Source organism: Physella acuta, unplaced genomic scaffold (assembly GCF_028476545.2).
Source record: "Physella acuta isolate Inbredline_101_S28 unplaced genomic scaffold, ASM2847654v3 ptg001305l, whole genome shotgun sequence".
NCBI classification, from domain to species: Eukaryota; Metazoa; Mollusca; class Gastropoda; family Physidae; genus Physella; species Physella acuta.
Genome location: NW_026732820.1, coordinates 38,560 through 57,775, shown reverse-complemented (window position 1 = coordinate 57,775; position 19,216 = coordinate 38,560). Strand labels below are relative to the sequence as shown.

Below are 19,216 nucleotides of genomic sequence, written 5' to 3'. Positions count from 1 at the left end.
ACTATACAAAGCTATTCTAAATGGAGAATTTATTGACTGGGAATGCGATATAAAATACACAATAGTTTTTCACTAGAATAGAGTTACAGGGATTATATTGCAAAACAACTATAGAAAACACCCATAATCTAAGCTCAAACCATATAGACAAAAATAACCGAAAAGCCAGCTTTACAGGCTAACAACAAATCTTTCATTTTTTTTTTACATTAATCTGTTTTCCATGTCAACCTGACTTCTCCCCCCTTCCCTTAATACACCAGGGATTACAAGCAGGAAACAGGAGAAAAACCAATCAAGAAAATTAATTTATCAGGCTAAAAATTGAGCTGTTAAACATTTTCATCAGCTGCTTTCTGTGGGGGAGGGGCAAGTCCTGCAGGCTAAAACATCTCATTCAATTTACCCTTCCCTGGTGTTCATTTTTATCAGTGGGGCAAGCTCTAGGTTGAAACATCTCATTCAATTTGCCCTTCCCTGATGTTCATTTTTATCAGAGGGGCAAGTTCTAGGTTGAAACATCTCATTCAATTTGCCCTTCCCTGATGTTCATTTTTATCAGAGGGGCAAGTTCTAGGTTGAAACATCTCATTCAATTTGCCCTTCCCTGATGTTCATTTTTATCAGAGGGGCAAGCTCTAGGTTGAAACATCTCAGGCAAGCCATGCAGGCTGAAACATCTCATTCAATTTGCCCTTCCCTGATGTTAATTTTTATCAGTGGGGCAAGCTCTAGGTTGAAACATCTCAGGCAAGCCATGCAGGCTGAAACATCTCATTCAATTTGCCCTTCCTGATGCTCAGCATAAAACCACCTCGCTGGGTTTTGCTGAGGTTCCACACAGATGGCAAGGTGCTTGAAAACAGGGTACAAGCAGGGGTGGGCCGGTTGTGTCAAGAAAGAAATCTGCCAGTCAGACTAAATTATAATATTTTCATATCACGTTTTCATCCATGAACTTTACACAACTGGGCTTGAATTAAGGGAAATGGTAACATAGATAAGTACGCACCTAGTACTGGGGCTAGTTAAAAAAAAATGTGTTTTAATCAAACCACTAATAGGAATACTGGGATGGATTGGACATTCCCTTAGATGAGAAGCAGAGATTATTGCAAAGACAGCTAGGGACTGGAATCCCCAGGGAAGAAAGAAAGTGGGACAGCTTAAGAGAAATGGTAGAAGATGAGGAAAAGGCCACTTGCCTCAAGTAGGTGCAGAGATAAGGAGAGCTGCCCAAAACTGAGTCTGTTAGAAAGGTATGATTGTAGCCCTTTCCTCCCCAGGGGCCACAAAGGATTAAGTCAAGTCAAGCAATAATAGGATTACTACAGAAGTCTCTGACGGCCCACAGGACCAATGTCTCAGTGGCCCACATGACCAATGTCTCAGCGGCCCACAGGACCAATGTCTCAGTGGCCCACAGGACCAATGTCTCAGCGGCCCACAGGACCAATGTCTCAGCTGCCCACAGGACCAATGTCTCAGCGGCCCACAGGACCAATGTCTCAGCGGCCCACAGGACCAATGTCTCAGTGGCCCACAGGACCAATGTCTCAGCGGCCCACAGGACCAATGTCTCAGCGGCCCACAGGACCAATGTCTCAGCGGCCCACAGGACCAATGTCTCAGCTGCCCACAGGACCAATGTCTCAGTGGCCCACAGGACCAATGTCTCAGCGGCCCACAGGACCAATGTCTCAGTGGCCCACCAGGAATTCTCTTCATGTTCCAGCAGCTATATCTACCCCTGGGTGCAAGCCTAGTTGTCTATTTAACAAATAATTGTTTAAAATATTATTTTACTTTTCTTCCGAAACAAAATTTTAATGACTAAATCACATCGGCTATATCTTAATAACATGTTCTCAACGTATTACATAAACTTTTAAATCATCTAGCTATTGCACCATATTTTATTACAGAGCATAACCCACCCTAATGTTATGTGTATGCTGTGTAATTTAATAATGCAAGGAGCTATTATTAAATATTTATTTTCATCCACTAATGATGCAAGGGCGACTAATCAATAAACAAATAAAAAACAACTGATCAACAAGGCTTCTGCCAGCAACTGTGGAACTAAATCAATATTGGACTTTACTTCTACTAAAGAAAATGTACTTTATAAGGGATGATGTTTTTGGTCATTACAGTATTTTCATTACAGTACATGAAGCATGAGTGAGGCTTCTATAAACACAGTTGCACAACTTATTTCAACAAGGGTATATCTTTATCTAGATTAGAGTCATGTAAGCTGTCTGTCTAGTACAGCTATATAAGCTGCTGGTCTTTGAACAATCTAGCTATCAGATCTGTCTGAGTACACAGCTAGCTACATGTCAGCTGTCTTTGTACACAGCTAGCTACATGTCAGCTGTCTATGTACACAGCTAGCTACCTGTCAGCTGTCTTTGTACACAGCTACATGTCAGCTGTCTTTGTACACAGCTAGCTACCTGTCAGCTGTCTTTGTACACAGCTACATGTCAGCTGTCTTTGTACACAGCTAGCTACCTGTCAGCTGTCTTTGTACACAGCTAGCTCCATGTCAGCTGTCTTTGTACACAGCTAGCTACCTGTCAGCTGTCTTTGTACACAGCTAGCTCCATGTCAGCTGTCTTTGTACACAGCTAGCTACCTGTCAGCTGTCTTTGTACACAGCTAGCTACCTGTCAGCTGTCTTTGTACACAGCTAGCTACATTTCAGCTGTCTTTGTACACAGCTACATGTCAGCTGTCTTTGTACACAGCTAGCTCCATGTCAGCTGTCTTTGTACACAGCTAGCTCCATGTCAGCTGTCTTTGTACACAGCTACATGTCAGCTGTCTTTGTACACAGCTAGCTACATGTCAGCTGTCTTTGTACACAGCTAGCTCCATGTCAGCTGTCTTTGTACACAGCTACATGTCAGCTGTCTTTGTACACAGCTAGCTACCTGTCAGCTGTCTTTGTACACAGCTACATGTCAGCTGTCTTTGTACACAGCTAGCTACATGTCAGCTGTCTTTGTACACAGCTAGCTACCTGTCAGCTGTCTTTGTACACAGCTACATGTCAGCTGTCTGTGTACACAGTGAGCTGCATGTTGTCTTTGTACACAGCTAGCTACATTTTAGCTATCTGCACCCAGCTAGCTACATGTCAGCTGTCTTTGTACACAGCTACATGTCAGCTGCAAATATTTGTACCAATTTAGCTGCATGTTGTCTTTATACACAGCTGGCTACATTTTAGCTGTCTGTCTGCACACAGCTAGCTATATATCAGCTGCATGTATTTGTACCCAGTTAGCTGCATACTATCTGCCTGTCTTTGTACACAGCTAGATGAATCATTATCTAACACACACTATTGATCTCATCCCCCCCCTACAGTTTCTCTCACTATTTTTCTTATCTGTGTGACTCAGGAGTGACTCACACCTCTGGCAGTACAGACTATAGATCCAGAAAATGTGTTAGTGGAGCAAAGACCAGCACAATTTTTTTCAAAAGTTTTAGCTTTTTTTTTTTAAGAAACAAAGATACAGTATTAACACTATATGGCTAAAACATGTATGTTTTAACAAAACAATGCTTCAATTGTTTAAATGTTGTGTAACTGAAAGCACAAAAATATGGTTTAGGCGAGGTTTAAACTAAACCTGCTATACAATAAGATATGCTAGGGATTAGGGTTGTTAGTGACAAGGAAGAGGGTTAACAATACAAGGAATCAAAATCAGTGTGTTAATTCTATGGTCAGAAGTGTATTTAGTGTGAAAACAAGGTTGGAAAAAAAATAGTGCTGGATCTTAGTTAACTTTATCTACTCTATGTGCACTAAATAAAGATCCTAGTAGAAAAACTAAAGGTATCATCAGCTTGAATGAACAAAATTAACATTTGCCTACCATTTGAAGAAAAAAAAAGGTAGTGGAATGTTTAGACATTACACAACGAATAACACAATTTGACCATCCAAATCTCTTATATACATAACAAAGTACCATCACTTTGTATTTGCCTTAGTGGAACTATTCCTTTTTTTTTTTCTATTCCATTTGGGCTTAATAAAAATAAAAGCAGATAAACCATAGACGTAATCAATTTAAATTTTTAACAATTGTTATTGCCCCTTATATAACTGTTTTTAGTATTTCAAAAAAAAAAAAAAGAGTGATGCCATGCGAGACAAAGTTCAAGGTCAAAGCTTTATTCAAATGTGAAGAGCCAATCCCTATAGCTGGTGATTGATTATTTACAGGGATCAGGGGGTGAGTCACAGCCAGGGCAATCAATAAGTTCAATAAGTGTGGAGCAAATGGAACCTACCTCAGTGTGCTCAGGGTTTCATCATAGTTGATGTCAGCAGGACTAAGGGCAGCAACCATAGCTGTTTTAGAGTTACCTCCTGCATTGAAAAACAAATTTAGTCATTCACTTTTTAAAAAGTTGTTTTTTTCTTAAATCTATATTATAGTAACTATTACTTAAAAAATTGTTTTCATTTGAAAAACAAAACAAAATTTTTTTTAAATGTATCTGTTAATGAGTTTTAAAATTTATTTTACTATAAAATCAAAGCAAATCTATATTTTAAAATAGATAATTTAAACTTCTTGAAAAACCAATCTTCACCAAGTTTTCTTTCCGAAACACCATGACAAAAATAACATTTATACTCTCTATTTTCTCTCTCCCTCTCAACATTAAATACTTTAGATCCAAAATCCATTTACAACGCGTGATGTTTTAATTGAAAACAAATTGAAAAATATCCTAAGGTAATTATGTTCAACAGTAAAATAAAAAAAACTTTACCCAAATTCTCTCTGAGTAGCCAGGTGAGCACTGAATCTCTGTATGGAATGAAATCAGCTTTCTTCTTTTTGTTTTTGGCCTGTGGAGAGTTCAAAGCATGCGGTGTCAGCTTTGTAACCACCAAAACTAACTTCAAACACAGTCAACAGCAGCTATGAGCTTACAACAATTTGTTTCTAGGCAGACATAATAGATGTTTACTTTTTAAAAAATGTTTAAATAATAACAATTTTATATAGCTTTACATTAATTTTGAAATTAAAAAGGAATATCTAATTATTTTAAAAAGAAAAATAAATTTTGACCTCTTTTATTTACAGAAAACAACATAATAACATTTTCATTTTTAAAATGCATGTCTCCCTGTATCATAATTATTATGTTTACATTTTGCATTTAATCCCTGTTAACAATTATAAAAATGAATGCGTAAGCAATTTAAGTATTTTAACATTATTCATGTGGGCCTATAAAAATTCATTATCTGAGACTAGAGTTAACCATTGAGATAATTCCAGTTATCTTGTGGCTACGTTAGAGATAAATGTCTGCATCTTCATGCACAACTAATAAAATAAAAAATAAAACAGCAAATATTAAAATCAATTCCATCTATACTCATATGTAAGTGAAATGTTAAGTTTTTATATAAACTTAAGACATTTAGTTAGACAGTATTTATATTTTGTACACAAATGTAGGCCTACATGTCTTTATTGTATAAAAGAATGTACACTTCTATATTGTGTACAAATATTTCTATAAATTTTTATATGTAAAATCTGAACTTCTATACTTTGAATAAAATTGTACTTCCAAATTATTTTACTAAAATATACAGTGACTCAAATTATTTTATCGTTAACTAAACAAGTTAAGTATTATATTTTAATGTAACCTAGTCTTCAGAAGATGTTATTCACCGTAATAAAGTATTTAGTAATATCCAACTCACTTTAATTTGAAATTTTATCTTTATTTAAATAAATTTAGTGGATCTTTTATTGCATTTTCTTGTTTTTAACTTAGTTTAGCTTGCATTTTCTTGTTTTTAACTTAGTTTCGCTTTAAAAATGGAGGCTGCCTAAAAAACATTTTTTTAATGAATCTTCTCAGTTGTTGTCAAAGAATCTTGTAAACTAGACCCATATTTTAACTGAGAGAAACAAAGAAAGCAACATCTGAAACTGTGCCATAAACATAAAGTCTCCTATCTCATTTGAAAGCTGAGGGCATGCTCATACAATTGGGTTCCTCATTAAAAAGGCTGAAAAATCAAGCAAAGCCCCCTTTGAAGAGTAAGAAGCTATGTTCTTCTTTTGCCTTTAAAAAATGCAAAAAGTATCCCTAACTTGTTGCCTGAGCTCATCTGTAATGGATTGATTCTGGAGCATTGGACAAGCCAAAACCTGAGTTAGGCTGTGAACTAGAGTCCTTCAGGTTGGCAATCAAGTGCTCTACCACTCAACCAACTTCTTAACTCAAGGAATCAAACATGTACAGATGTCAATAAGACAAAATAGTACTGAATTGAGGAGTAAGTACAACCTTCATTGGTGCTATATCGAAGGTCAGGATTAGAGCTAGGGTCAGGATTTTTACTAGGGTCATGATTAGGACTAGGGTTAGGATTGGGACTAGGGTCAGGATTAGGACTAGGATCAGATTAGGACTAGGGTCAGATTAGGACTAGGGTCCGGATAAGGACTAGGGCCCAGATTAGGACTGTCCAGGAATAGGACTAAGGTCAGGATTAGGACTATGGTCTGCATTAGGACTAGGGTCAGGATTAATGTCTGAATATTAAATTAGAGACTAGGGTTGGGACCAGAGTGACAGGCAAACAGGTCAAACTTGGAATTAGCATCAGGACTAGCTTTTAGATCTGGATCAGGGTTACATTTAGAATTTGGGCAACTACGTAGATTAAAATAACGCACCAGCTTAACAACATCGAAATATAAATTTAAACTGCATACCCCCCATCTCTATTTTCTTAAAATATGGAACTCACAAAAATAGTGCATACATAAAACGGAAGCAGAGACTACAAAACCTTCACATGCAATAATGAAACAAAACAAATCATCTAAAAGCCTTGGTAGCTCAAACAAGAAAATGAATGACAACAAAGAAAACTTATTAACTCCCCTTACTTTTGGGTCCATAGCACTCTGAAAACCCAGATTAGCATACAAATTATAAAGACAAAGCTATACTTTGGTAATTATCAAAAGCTGTGAAGCTTATGTATATTAGTTTCAAAGCATTTAAAATTAAAAAGTAGCTAGACCTAAATAACGTCATTCCCTCAATAGTTCATCTCCTGTAATATGTGACATGTTATGATCATTTAAATGTCATAAAACTGTTTTAATTTTATTCTTTTATAAAGCATAAATAATCATCATAGCCCTAAAGTAGTCATCATATTCACTTGGCTTGAATCCAATGAGTTGTTTTTAGTTACACACAATGGTGTCACTAGGTGGGGTGTCACCCACATGATAATTGAGGGTGTCACCCCACCCCACCCTTCTCAAATAATTATCAATTTTTAGTTAGGTGTCACTACTTTCCCCAACTATTTTATTATTCCAACTCGATAAAACACTGTTTTAACTGTATAGTTTAAAATTTTTCTAACTGTTGTCACCCCCTAAATGATATAACCCAGCGGACACACCCAATGCCACACTTTGAGACTTTAACGTCTTTGACTCAAAAGAAGTGTGTAGATTCAAATATCTAAAAGTCATGAAACTAGAGTGCTAGACATGACTTTATGCATAACATTTTCAAACTTTTAAAATCCTTTTCAACAGCACTTCCAACTTCGTAGTCGACTGTGTTGGTGTTATTAAAGAAAACAAATTAAATGTTTGTCTTAAGTTGTAGACAGCTTAAAGTATGTGAAGAAACGAAACAGTGAAAATATGACTCACCATTTCAGCCAGTGCTGAAATAACTTTCCCAAGGGTAGTTAGAGACTTGTTGATGTTGGCACCCTCCTTGAGTCGTGTGCCCTTGGCGCCAGTAGAGTCAGCTCTCTCACTGCCAGCCAGATCCACCAGACTAATTTTACTGACCTAAAGAGAGGGAAATACTTTTTTATCACAACAAACAGTTCTGGGTGAACTATCATCCAAAAGTCTTTTGAGTTCGACCATGAGCATATGAGCTCGTTAGCTGGAGACAGCAGCCCATCTAGGAGAGAAAAATCCAAAATCATACAACTGCTGCCTTGCAGATTGCTCTTGGCAGGACAAAGGATAAGGAAGCAGATCCAGAAAGAAAAGAAGGTTGAAGGCTGAGTCAACTGGACACATAACATGTTGACACACAATACTTTAACTTCATTGTGTAGAAGAAAATCCCATCAAATTCTACAAGTAAGAACAAAAAAACAGGGTTGAACCATCGTCTCCTCAAATGAAATGTACATTAAACAGTTTCCATGGAGACTTAAAATAACCCTCCTTCTTACAAGCAAATAGGTCCAAGTTATAGGAAAACACCTTAAGAGTTTGGATCTGAAGCTTTCTAGGGAAGATGAAGCAGAGATACCCTATTTATGTGACCTAGACCACCTTTACTTTTCCTCATCAAGTTATAAAGAACCCATCAGGAGCTGGATGAGCTCAGAGGTTATGTGGTAAGTACTATGTCAAACCATCTTTATTTTCCTTGGGAGACTCAGGGTACCCTTGAGAACTGGTTACCCACAGAAGTAAACAAGCTCCCTGGGATCTGACCTCAAGAATATCAGCTCAACAGTCTAGCTCTCTACCCCTTTACCACCACACCCTATATAAGGGCAGTATACTATTTACCAATTTGGTATTTAGGTGAACACAGCATGGAAGCCAATGAGAACTGACCTCAAGACTTTCAGTTCAGCGGCCATACTTTCTACCCCTTTACCACCACATCCCATATAAGGACATTAACCTATGGAAAGACAACTCACCTTCTCCCCCACCATCTTGGTGTCTGGGTCGTAGCGCCTCTGGCTGAAGATGATGGTGAACACAGCGTGGGAGCGGCTACTGGTCTCGTTCATGTTGGTGGCAGCCACCGTCCTGGCCTTGTTGCCCTCATCAATGAGGTTGTTGATGTCCTCGAAGGACTGGACCGCCAGCTTGGACAAGTCCTCCACATAAGGACCCAGCAGGGGGTGCTCCCTCACCCTCAGGGCGTTCTTGTTGCTGGGGTTCAGGAGATCTCGGACACGCTCACAGTAAATTTCAAAGTAGCTCACCTGCAAGTACAGCAAACCAAATACCTGGTCAGTTCATTAGTTCTAAGACTTGTAGAAAACTCATGTTCAAGCAACGATAATTTACACAAAATTGTAAAGATTGTTGAGAAAAGTCACTTAGGTGGAAGTTAAAAAGCTCAAATGTTGTAAAAGATAAGTTGTATTTTTGAGCCTGATGGTCCCTTGGGAAGTGAAGTAGAGTTCACCTGTTTCTGCGACCTCAAAAGTAGAAGGGATAGTGTGGTTAGCATTATACCCAGCAGCTTTTATTTTCCCTAATGTGAGTAAGGTATCCATTAGAACTGGGTAGACTCGGGAATGTTGTAGCAAGGTTTTGAAGAAAGTGATAGTACTTATACGAGGTCGTCAGTAAATGAGGTAAAACATTTTTTTTTCCACTTTTTCCCCCTCATACCACCCTACCCCCCCCTACATAACATAACCGTCACATAACTTAAAAGACGTATGGACTTCCCTTATTGAATCTTTGTTGATATTCAGTCTGAATCTCCTTACTAACAGGTTGAATGGGGTGGGGGAGGGGGGGGTTAAAAAAAGGTTTCTTCAAATCAAAAGTTTCATTCACACACTGTGTCAACTTCAGCACATGTGTGACATCAAAAGCAAACGCCTAACGGCTGAGATTAGTGCCCAGTGGTAGCGGGCTTAAAGCCGACAAGCAGAAAAAAAAAGAAAAAAATCGACCACTCCAACTTTCTCATCCCTCAGTGTCACTTAACTACACCCATTGCATTTATAACCAGGCTTTATCGATTGCTCTGTACTGACATTCGTGCAAAAGCCATCGCCGGAAATGTCTCGAAATCTCTCTCCCCGTTGATACGCATGTGCGGGTACCGCGTTCAGTTTTGTTGTGAGCTCTTTCACTTTATACACCATTTCTTTGAAGATATTGTCACGTGACCCCTAATTTTAGAACGTTAATCTCCAAAGAGTTTCGAAATTCAGTGAAAAAAGAAAACGTCTTTTAACGTTTTAAAAACAAATCAATGCATAAATAGAAATAGCAGTTATAAGGTAAACGCACTTTATGATTATTATGTAGTGCTTTTATGTGTGGCGTTAAGAGCGCTAACAAAAAAAACTTATATTAGAAATGTCATAAGTTTTAATTTTATGTGGTGTGTGTCTGGTAAAAAAATATCGATGCATGTTTTGAGCAGGGCTGGGTAGACTCAACTAAAACCGAACTCTGTTTCATCGGTTTCAGAGTTTCTTTAAGACATTGCGGTTCACATGACACTTAAAACCTCCGGACGGGACGGGGGGGGGGGGGGGGCAGCGAGAGAATGAGAGAGAGGGAGGGAGAGAGAGAGAATGTTTAAAATATATATTTAATATTTAAATTTAATTTTTTTTCTATTTCGTCCGCGGGGGAGGGGGTATTGGACGTGCTTTCCACCCACCACCCCCGATGTCTGAAAGAAACACTATTTGGGTTAGCTGTCTTGTGGGCTACCCTTGTCCACGCCGACCCTCTGACTAACCCTTCACAAAAACTGTCCCCACAGTTGACACGTACTAATGGACGTGCGCGTCAAATAAATACATCTAGAGCAGGGGTCTCCAAACTATGGCCCGCGGGCCGGATGCGGCCCGCGAGGTCCTCTCATCCGGCCCGCGGAGATCTTTTTGTCCACGGAAAAAACGTTTGTTGGTGATGGCTGAGGAACTTTTCCCAGAAAAATCAAAGACATGCCTGGAAGATTCTGGCCCCCGAACTGAAATTTGATAGTTAATGCGGCCCTCGGACTGAAAAGTTTGGAGACCCCTGATCTAGAGCACGGGGTTTAAGTAGGTCTGTTGTCTTATCTAGAGGTCAACGACCGACATGTCAGGTCATGAAGTAATAGGAGGGGGGGGGGGGGAATCAACGGACAAAATTGAACTGCCTCAACTGCAAGGCGAAAAGAGACGAAAAAGTATCAATGAAACAACAGCAACTATCTTTCTATGGGACGGCGTGGCCTAAGCGGTAGAGCGCTAGGCTGGTAATCAGAAAGTCTCGAGTTCAAATCTAACTCGAGTAAAGGCGGCTGGGCAAAGTGCTGACCACACCTTCCCTTCATATGCGGAGGTCAAGAAACATTTCAGCTCTGCCCAATGGATCGCTAGGTCTAAAGAGTATCTTGTAAGTATCTTTCTGGAGAGTATTTCATCTTACGAACAGCCGACACATAAATATCCAATGCCGTAGTCAGTTTCTTCATCGAACATGCGCAAGATATTCAATTTGGCTCAGCGTTAACTAACTTTTTATTTATTTATTTATAAACTGGAATTAATTTTCCGGCCGGCCGGACGAAACAAATCATCTTTAATTATTCGATGTCGAGGAACTAACATGACTTAAGTCGAGTCGAAATGGGAAAAACATGTATTGTTCCACCACAGATTGTTGTTTTTATTTTACACTGGAGGAGAGTCAAGTTGGGGAAAAAAGGATTGAGTACAATTTTAAGACAGCTCGGAAAATGGGGTGGGGGGGGAGGGCCGTCTGTTTATGTGGTCAAATCATGCAAGCGGACTGTGCAGCCAACTGCCTTTGTTTTCCATTAATTAAATCCGCTGACATTACAACAGGGGTTCTTAAAATAAGGGGTCAGGGGGTGTTGATTAGAATACGGGGCTTAATTGGTCTATGATAAGACTATAGCATAGGGTTCGTATAATAATAGATAAGACTTACTTGAATAAACTATACCACCGAGGGTGTCTGTAATATAACGCGAGGCTCTTAAAATAAGGGATTTTACTCCACGTAAAAACAATAGCAGCGGAGGTTCGTAAAATAAGGGAGAGGGGGGGGGGAACCACGTCTACACTAGGCTAACAGTAAGATTGTAAAAATTAAACATTATGAAGACAAAGCAAAGACAAGCTTTCAAACAGTGTAAGTATGTGGTGCGTGAGAAGACACATTAAATATCCAAATTGAACAGCATTCAAACATGTAGTGTTGTACCCCGTGATCACGTGATGAGGTTGGGAAGGGTGCAGATACCAGTGGTGTTCTTGCAGAATTAAACACGGGAGTACTTCATGTATGGTTAGTTTAGCGAATGTTTTCTCGCTAGATCATTTATTTTACAATACATTCCTATCTCCCCATTCTCAAATACTAATGACACAGGACACTACAAGACTAGAACCAGGGGTTTGAACACAAACCCATCAAATACAGGTAGGACCTACGTATTTTTTCCTTGACATCAGCATGTATGATCTCATCAGTATAGGTTTCAACGTTATTGTTTCTACTTTGTCGTAAGTGAAGTATAGGGGAAGTAATGTTATAGTGGAGAAAATCGAAACTCAAGATTTTTACACCTTACTGAGTAGAAAAAAAAAACCGCTGTTTTGCAATCTTGCTATTAGAAAACAAATTAAATTTAATAGTATTTAAAGATAACCCACTATCATCACTATGCCATCAAAGACCATTTTCTATACTGTAAGCCCTCAGCAAGAGTATAAAGTAATCGATAAGTGGAACCAAAAATAGCCTCCCGTTTAACAACAAAACAAAGAGCCGCCATTATTACGGAAACTGCCTGGTTTTCAACGCCGGAACTTGGTATTTGAAAAAAAGGAAAGTGATTGCAACCGTGTTCTATGGGCTGTCAATGGTTAAAAAAATTTAAAAGTCCGAGAAACAAAACAAATAACGAGAATTCATTTGATGATGTGCAAATGTGTACGGGGTGCTTGTTGAGTTAAAGACGACTGCGCAGTTCTCCTGCGATTTTGGACAAAGTGTATGAACCTCCACAATAACGCGATGAATTAATAGTTGTAATAAGCTTGAGTAAAACGAAGTTGGAATACAAGGTCTTCGTCAAATAACAATGCAGCAGTCTTCGGGTTGACAATAAAACTTCTACGTTCAAAGTACATATAGTCATACTTAGTACCTCACTCCCAAAGTAAACATCACTCGTATTTTAAGCCTTTATTTAATTACCTTAGTACCTCACCCACAAGTTATCAACTTAGTACCTCACCCACAAAAAAACATCACTTGTATTTTAAGCCGTTATTTCATCCACCTAGTACGTCGCCCGAAAACTGTATCTCTCGTATTCTAATCATAAACTCATCAACTTAGAACCTCACCTCTAAAGTAAACATTATCACTAACATTTTAATCCATTTTATATCTCTATCTTAGCACCTCACCCCTACATTTAACATAATCATTCGTATTTTTAATCTATAACTTATTATTTTAGTACCGCGCTACAAGGTATATCATCCGTATTTGATCCGGTATGCTATCTATCAAGCCTTTCACACCAAAAGTATTTCAGCCAGAGGGTATTTGATAGTTTGCTTCATCCACTAGTCTAAACAATGCAAACTACGTGAACTCTCCGACGTCAAATACCCCCACATTAATTATGCAAAGAAAGCTGATACATTTTTAATTAGTTGTCTTAGCCAGCCCACACAAAGTTGTTCAGAAATGTAAAACTGGGTAAAAGACTCTGGTTAAAGTCTTTGGGATCCTCTGGGGGAGGGGCCTGTGGTGTATGACGGGATGTCAACTAACTTTGTCGGAGTCGTAGAGAATAGTTTGTGAGAGTAGTAGTGGTGAAGGGGGGGGGTTGCTGCGGTTCAATACAGAATGTGCTTGGTTTAGTATAAGAACAGTACTGGGCACATGCTGCCTTTCAATACAGAATGTGCTTATTATAGTTTAAGAACAGTACTGGGCACATGCTGCCTTTCAATACAGAATGTGCTTAGTTTAGTATAAGAACAGTAATGGGCACATGCTGCCTTTCAATACAGAATGTGCTTAGTTTAGTATAAGAACAATACTGGGGGTAGCTGCCGTTCATTACAGAATGTGCTTAGTTTAGTATAAGAACAGTACTGGGCACATGCTGCCTTTCAATACAGAGTGTGCTTAGTTTAGTATAAGAACAATACTGGGGGTAGCTGCCGTTCAATACAGAATGTGCTTAGTTTAGTATGAGAACAATGTCGTAACGGTGGATACTTGCGGTGTTTTCATCCATTTGAAAAGATTTTTTTTTACATTAAAAAAAAATAAAGTACTCTTGTTAACATGTTGCCATAGTTACCAATATAATGGCCGATAACATAATTAGCAAAAGCAAAGAATTTGTTTGTTTTTTTTTAACTAAATTTAATGCGAGTAGAATAGCTACAGGTTTGTTTTTAATCTTTTAAAAAGTCTTAATGATTTAGTTATCTATAATATGATACATCTGCTCATTTACCAAGAGCTCACAAACTATTGTTGACAAACACGTCAGCTTTCTTTAAGTGGTTCCCAAACGTAATTAGCTAATCTTAATTAATAAAGGTAAACAGACCAAGACGTTTATATTAATTTTAAAGTACACAGGTCTGTTTTTTTTTTTTTTTTTTCTAAGCGCGTCTCAATAAAATTGCATTGTTTAGTTTTAAAGGGATATAATTTGTGTAGCTATTCTTTCCAAAAACAAGGGATTGTTGTAGCAAAATTGTCAATTGAAGTCGAGAGCTGAAGGGCGATAACATGGAGGAAGACAACCCATCGAACATGTGAGATAAAGCACCCGATCCCGGTAAGTGGACCCCCCCCCTCACACCGCTGTGGATCTAGATAACTGTCATGTGTCTCCCCCCCCCCCCCCCTGTGACCTACTTAGGTCGAGTCAGGTTCCATTTTTATTTTGACATTGTATAATTCCTTATAGGGAGTGATGGTGCAACTCCTGGGGTTTTTCCACTGTCTTACCAAGGGTGTCTAAGACGTAGAAATTTTCCATTAAGATATGATTGAATGATTCTGATCAGATGACCATCCCAACCAATGGCTACATGAGTTGAGGATAACCTCCCCTGTTGCAGAAGTCTTTAACTGCACCGCACACTCGCCACACGTGGCAGTCTTCCTTGATTAAGCGGTCTATTAGGACCAAGCCGTCCATATTGTCCGGCAATAGATTCTGACCATTTGAACGTGAGAGAACTTAAGTCCTGTGTGTGCTATGCTTTCTTAAGTTGATTTAGTCTTCTAGTATAATATTACTTGTCGCCAAGTGATTCTTGAAGCTATAGCAGTGTTGTGTGACCTGTGGCTATTTTTATACAGTGTTGAAATCTGTGATAGTGTTTTTTCTTACACTTTGTAAGTTGGGTTTTGATATTTTATAAATTAAATATTTTATCCAGTTTAACCTTGTGTTCTGCCACAACTGTGTTCGCTTATTAAAGGTTGTATGCAGATTGGATGAGTGTTAATTTCAATAGTATCACTAGTTTTCCCTAGACATCGAATTCGAGCCCTAGTGTGTCGTTGTGTTAGTGTTCATCCATTTAGGCTGTAAGTCATTTGCATGTAACCCCGAAAAAAGAATCCGGGGACGTTCACCATCTATCTGGCTGATAGATAGGTAAACGTTACACCCCCTTTCCTTTCACGTTGCTGGGACTAATGGCATCAATACAAATGGTTAACTGCTACTTCCAACCTAAAGAATAAAATACTTAAAAAAAACTTTTTAAAAAACCACGTTTTTCTTGTGGACTAAAAAGTAGAAAATAACTATTTACATACATTTGATGACAAAAAACGTGGGTACGTTCACCATCAAATTTCCCGACCCATCTGCCCGACCCACGTTTTTTGTCATCAAATGTATGTAAATAGTTATTTTCTACTTTTTAGTCCACAAGAAAAACGTGGTTTTTTAAAAAGTTTTTTTTAAGTATTTTATTTTCTCCTTTTTAGTCCGTTGCTACACATGAAAAACGTGTTTTTTTAAAAAGTTTTTTATATAGTTTATTTTCTACTTTATCTAATGACTTGATTAAGTATGAATTGACTAAGTGTTTATAAATACACGGACTAAAAAAATCTTGAGCGACCAGGATTCGAACCTGGGTTGTCGCGGCCACAACGCGAAGTACTAACCACTATACGATCACGGCCAGCGCGCTCACATCGATTGGGGCCGAAGTAACTGTCAACAAGCCTCCAGTCTTGTCGGTATCTTTACAAATCATGTCCTCAATTTTATGGTCCTTTGGGCGTAATTAAATTAAGCTAATTACGGTCTCTAATTGCTAGTTTTTATGATTGCATCTGAAATTGTTAGGCGAAAGTAACCTGCATGCCAAATTTCAGATCTATAGAGCAATCAGAAGTGGGCTAATTTTCGATGTCAATTTTAACAACAAACACATCCACGCGAAGCTGAGTTAATAAAAACGTGTTAAAATGTCGTATCGCCAACCCCCCCACCCCCATGTCGCCACCCCTCCCACTCCCATGTTGCCACCCCCCTCCACTTACCCTCATGTCGCCGTTCCCCCCCTCCCCATGTCGCCACCATCCCCACCCCCACGTCGCCATACCTCCCTCCCTAATGTCGCCACCCCCCTCCACCAAACCCCAATGCCCCGATGCTGGAACTAATGCTCACAATACAAACTGTTAATGAATGTGACCAACCTAAAGCACTGGCATCGCGCCACCCCCCCCCCCCCCCTCCCACCCCTGAGTCGCCACCCCCCCCCCACCCCCTCCCCCCCTGTCACGCAGTTGGAGCTAATGTTCACCTGACAGAACAGTGACAGCTCCTACTTCGCTACCCGTAGAGACGGACGGGGAAATGGAAAGCCATTACTGAGAGCCCGGTACAGGGGAGGTAAAGAAGTGAATAACCAAACAGGGGAGATTACACGCTCGCGTGCCTCGACCAACTTCGTGACCGAGTGAATTTAGTGTTCCTGTGGCTGCGACCTTCGGGTGGTACTATAAGAGGGGGAAACAGAGGACATTGCGACGAGACTGACGCAAAGACATGAGGGTACCGGATGTTTGGGGTTATTGTATACAGCCTGACTCATTCAACCAATTTTTGCATGGATCTCTCTTCTTCTTAATCCCGTTCGTGCCCAAGACACATGGGGCAGATGAAGTAGAGTTCATCTGATTCATGGACCTCGGCATATGAAGGGATAATGTGGTCAGCACTATGCCCAGCCGCCTTTGTTTCCATAACGTAAGTTAGGTACCCACCAGAGTTGGGGTACGTTCATCAGGGACGTTCCAATAATTTGAACCCGGATTCGAACTCGAGACTCTCGAATTCCATCCAAGCTTTATATACTGGGAGTGTGCTTCTAGGTCGCAGAAACCAAAGGAAATTGTACAGGGCACACTGTCATTCAACATTTTTTTTGCATTGCACATGGTACAATATACAATCATTTAATTTTTCTAAGGCCTTAACAGGTACATTGTTATTTTTATTTCATGTGATACTTTAATAGTTAAATTCTAGTGATTAGCATACTAAAAGGCGTCATAAAAAGGCATTTTCTCACTCTTTGTTTTCGTTGGCTACATTAACATGTAAGCTGATGGGATAATCTAGGTGGGTGAAAGTAGATGGCGATGCAAGGCACAATATCATTCTATCTAATGAAGGTATATAAACAGTCAAACTCTACTTCACTACTTCATCGACTGTCATGTACTGAAAGTTTGTTATACTTCTTTTATTGTGCCAGCCATTGTGAAAACCATTTAAGCTGGAATGATACGAAATCATCCGCCATCAATTACACGATAAAACGTGAGGTATCACCTTCATAAAGACAGCTAATTTTAGAACTGTTGCTACCTCAATAGCCGAGGGATTGGCCGAGGGATCAATACAACAAGCCCCGAGAGTAGCTTAAAACGTGGACGTGATCGGATTAGCTGGAAAGTAAGATAAGATGGTCGGGTGGATAAAAGGATTGTAGCAAGTATAGTGCAAGAGTGAGGGTCTGTAGGGGATAGGATGAGAGAGGCTTTTTTAGGGGCTGAGGGTAACAACAAAGGAGGTTGCGAGAGGATGATGTGATTCGATACGCGGGGATTCTGTTATAAGAGAAGCTGAGTGTGGAGTCGGAATCAAGACAATCTAATAGGCATTTGATTCAGTGAGGAGGTGATTTTTCGGGGATGGAGGGAGGAGGGGGGGGGGGGCATTACCCCAGACCATGTCCACCGCCCTCCCGGGGCGAAACAGTAAAAAAAATTGAACTCTAAAATAAAATATATAATCCAACCACTGACACTCCCCCCCCCCCCCCCCCCAGCAAGCCTCACTCCCGGGGGAGCAAAATGTCTAAAAGAAACCCTGGGAGCAAATCTACTAATAATGTTTTCTTTCATAAGGCGCGAATGTCACAAAAACACGGCCATTTTGTTTGTAGTTTTATTGTTAAAGGTACGAGGAGGACGCTCCGTTCACTAGCACTTTGTAAAAGGAACCAGATACTACGTCTGACACTACTGCACTAAAATTAACAACTGCTAGCGCATAGAACTATGATGATCAACACCCATTAGCCAAGTAATAATTCAAGCGAGTGAATCCGATTCTAGAACTGATTTGTCGTGGTATTAGACCAAAGTAAAATAAAAGAAGAGGAAGGGACAAATAGATACGACAAGCGAATAATACCAATTAATAGAATATGTTCATCTTCCTCCATCGTTATCACGCACATCACGCAAGCAACTACAAAGTTGTTGTTTTTTCTTGAGCTAGCATTCACAGATTTATCGTAAACTATTCACGTCATGTCCGTCCCACTCTGAGTTCGACCCTCTCCCACTAACTTCAACTACTTTTCTATCGCCATCAAGTTCAAGTAGTATTTTAATTATCTAAAAAAATAATCTTAGCCAAAGAAGTTACTATGGATTATCCCATGTAAACAGTAGCGGCCTAGCAATGTTAACAACGAGATGAAGACAAACTTCAATATATCACTGTGTAAGGAAAGACATATTGATCTAGCCTTTTTCACTTTATTTCTTTATCTTTACCTATTATTTTGTTACAAGCAAATTTCTTTTAGACATTTTCTCCAGGGGTGACGAACTTAAAACTTCTGGGGCAGGGCCAATGTAAAGTTCCGGGGGCGGACACTGGTTAGTGTATCTATTATCTATATTTTCTGTTTTGTTCGTCAAGGGGGAAGGGGTGGGATGAACGTTCTTGTGGATACACCTGAAAGAAGCACAGTTAAAGCGACAGTGTTTCGCATCGTTTTGTTATCTGGACTGTGTTTTTTTTTTAACTCCCGACTTGAAGATACTTT

General features: G+C 39.4%; 1 protein-coding gene across 15 annotated transcripts in view; it reads right to left on the bottom strand.

Annotated features, from left to right (window-relative positions):
* Positions 1 to 19,216, bottom strand: part of LOC131958241 (kinesin-like protein unc-104) — an 86,579-nt gene that overhangs the window by 38,645 nt on the left and 28,718 nt on the right. For 13 of the 15 annotated variants that reach the window (XM_059323144.1, XM_059323148.1, XM_059323146.1 and 10 more), the window contains 5 exons: positions 8,783 to 9,073; positions 7,758 to 7,901; positions 6,969 to 6,986; positions 4,813 to 4,891; positions 4,324 to 4,402 (listed from right to left, as the gene is read on the bottom strand). In XM_059323144.1, the coding sequence (XP_059179127.1) occupies positions 4,324 to 4,402; positions 4,813 to 4,891; positions 6,969 to 6,986; positions 7,758 to 7,901; positions 8,783 to 9,073 (611 nt within the window). The remainder of the gene's footprint in view (positions 1 to 4,323; positions 4,403 to 4,812; positions 4,892 to 6,968; positions 6,987 to 7,757; positions 7,902 to 8,782; positions 9,074 to 19,216) is intronic. The other 2 variants (XM_059323149.1, XM_059323159.1) reach the window with 1 other exon arrangement.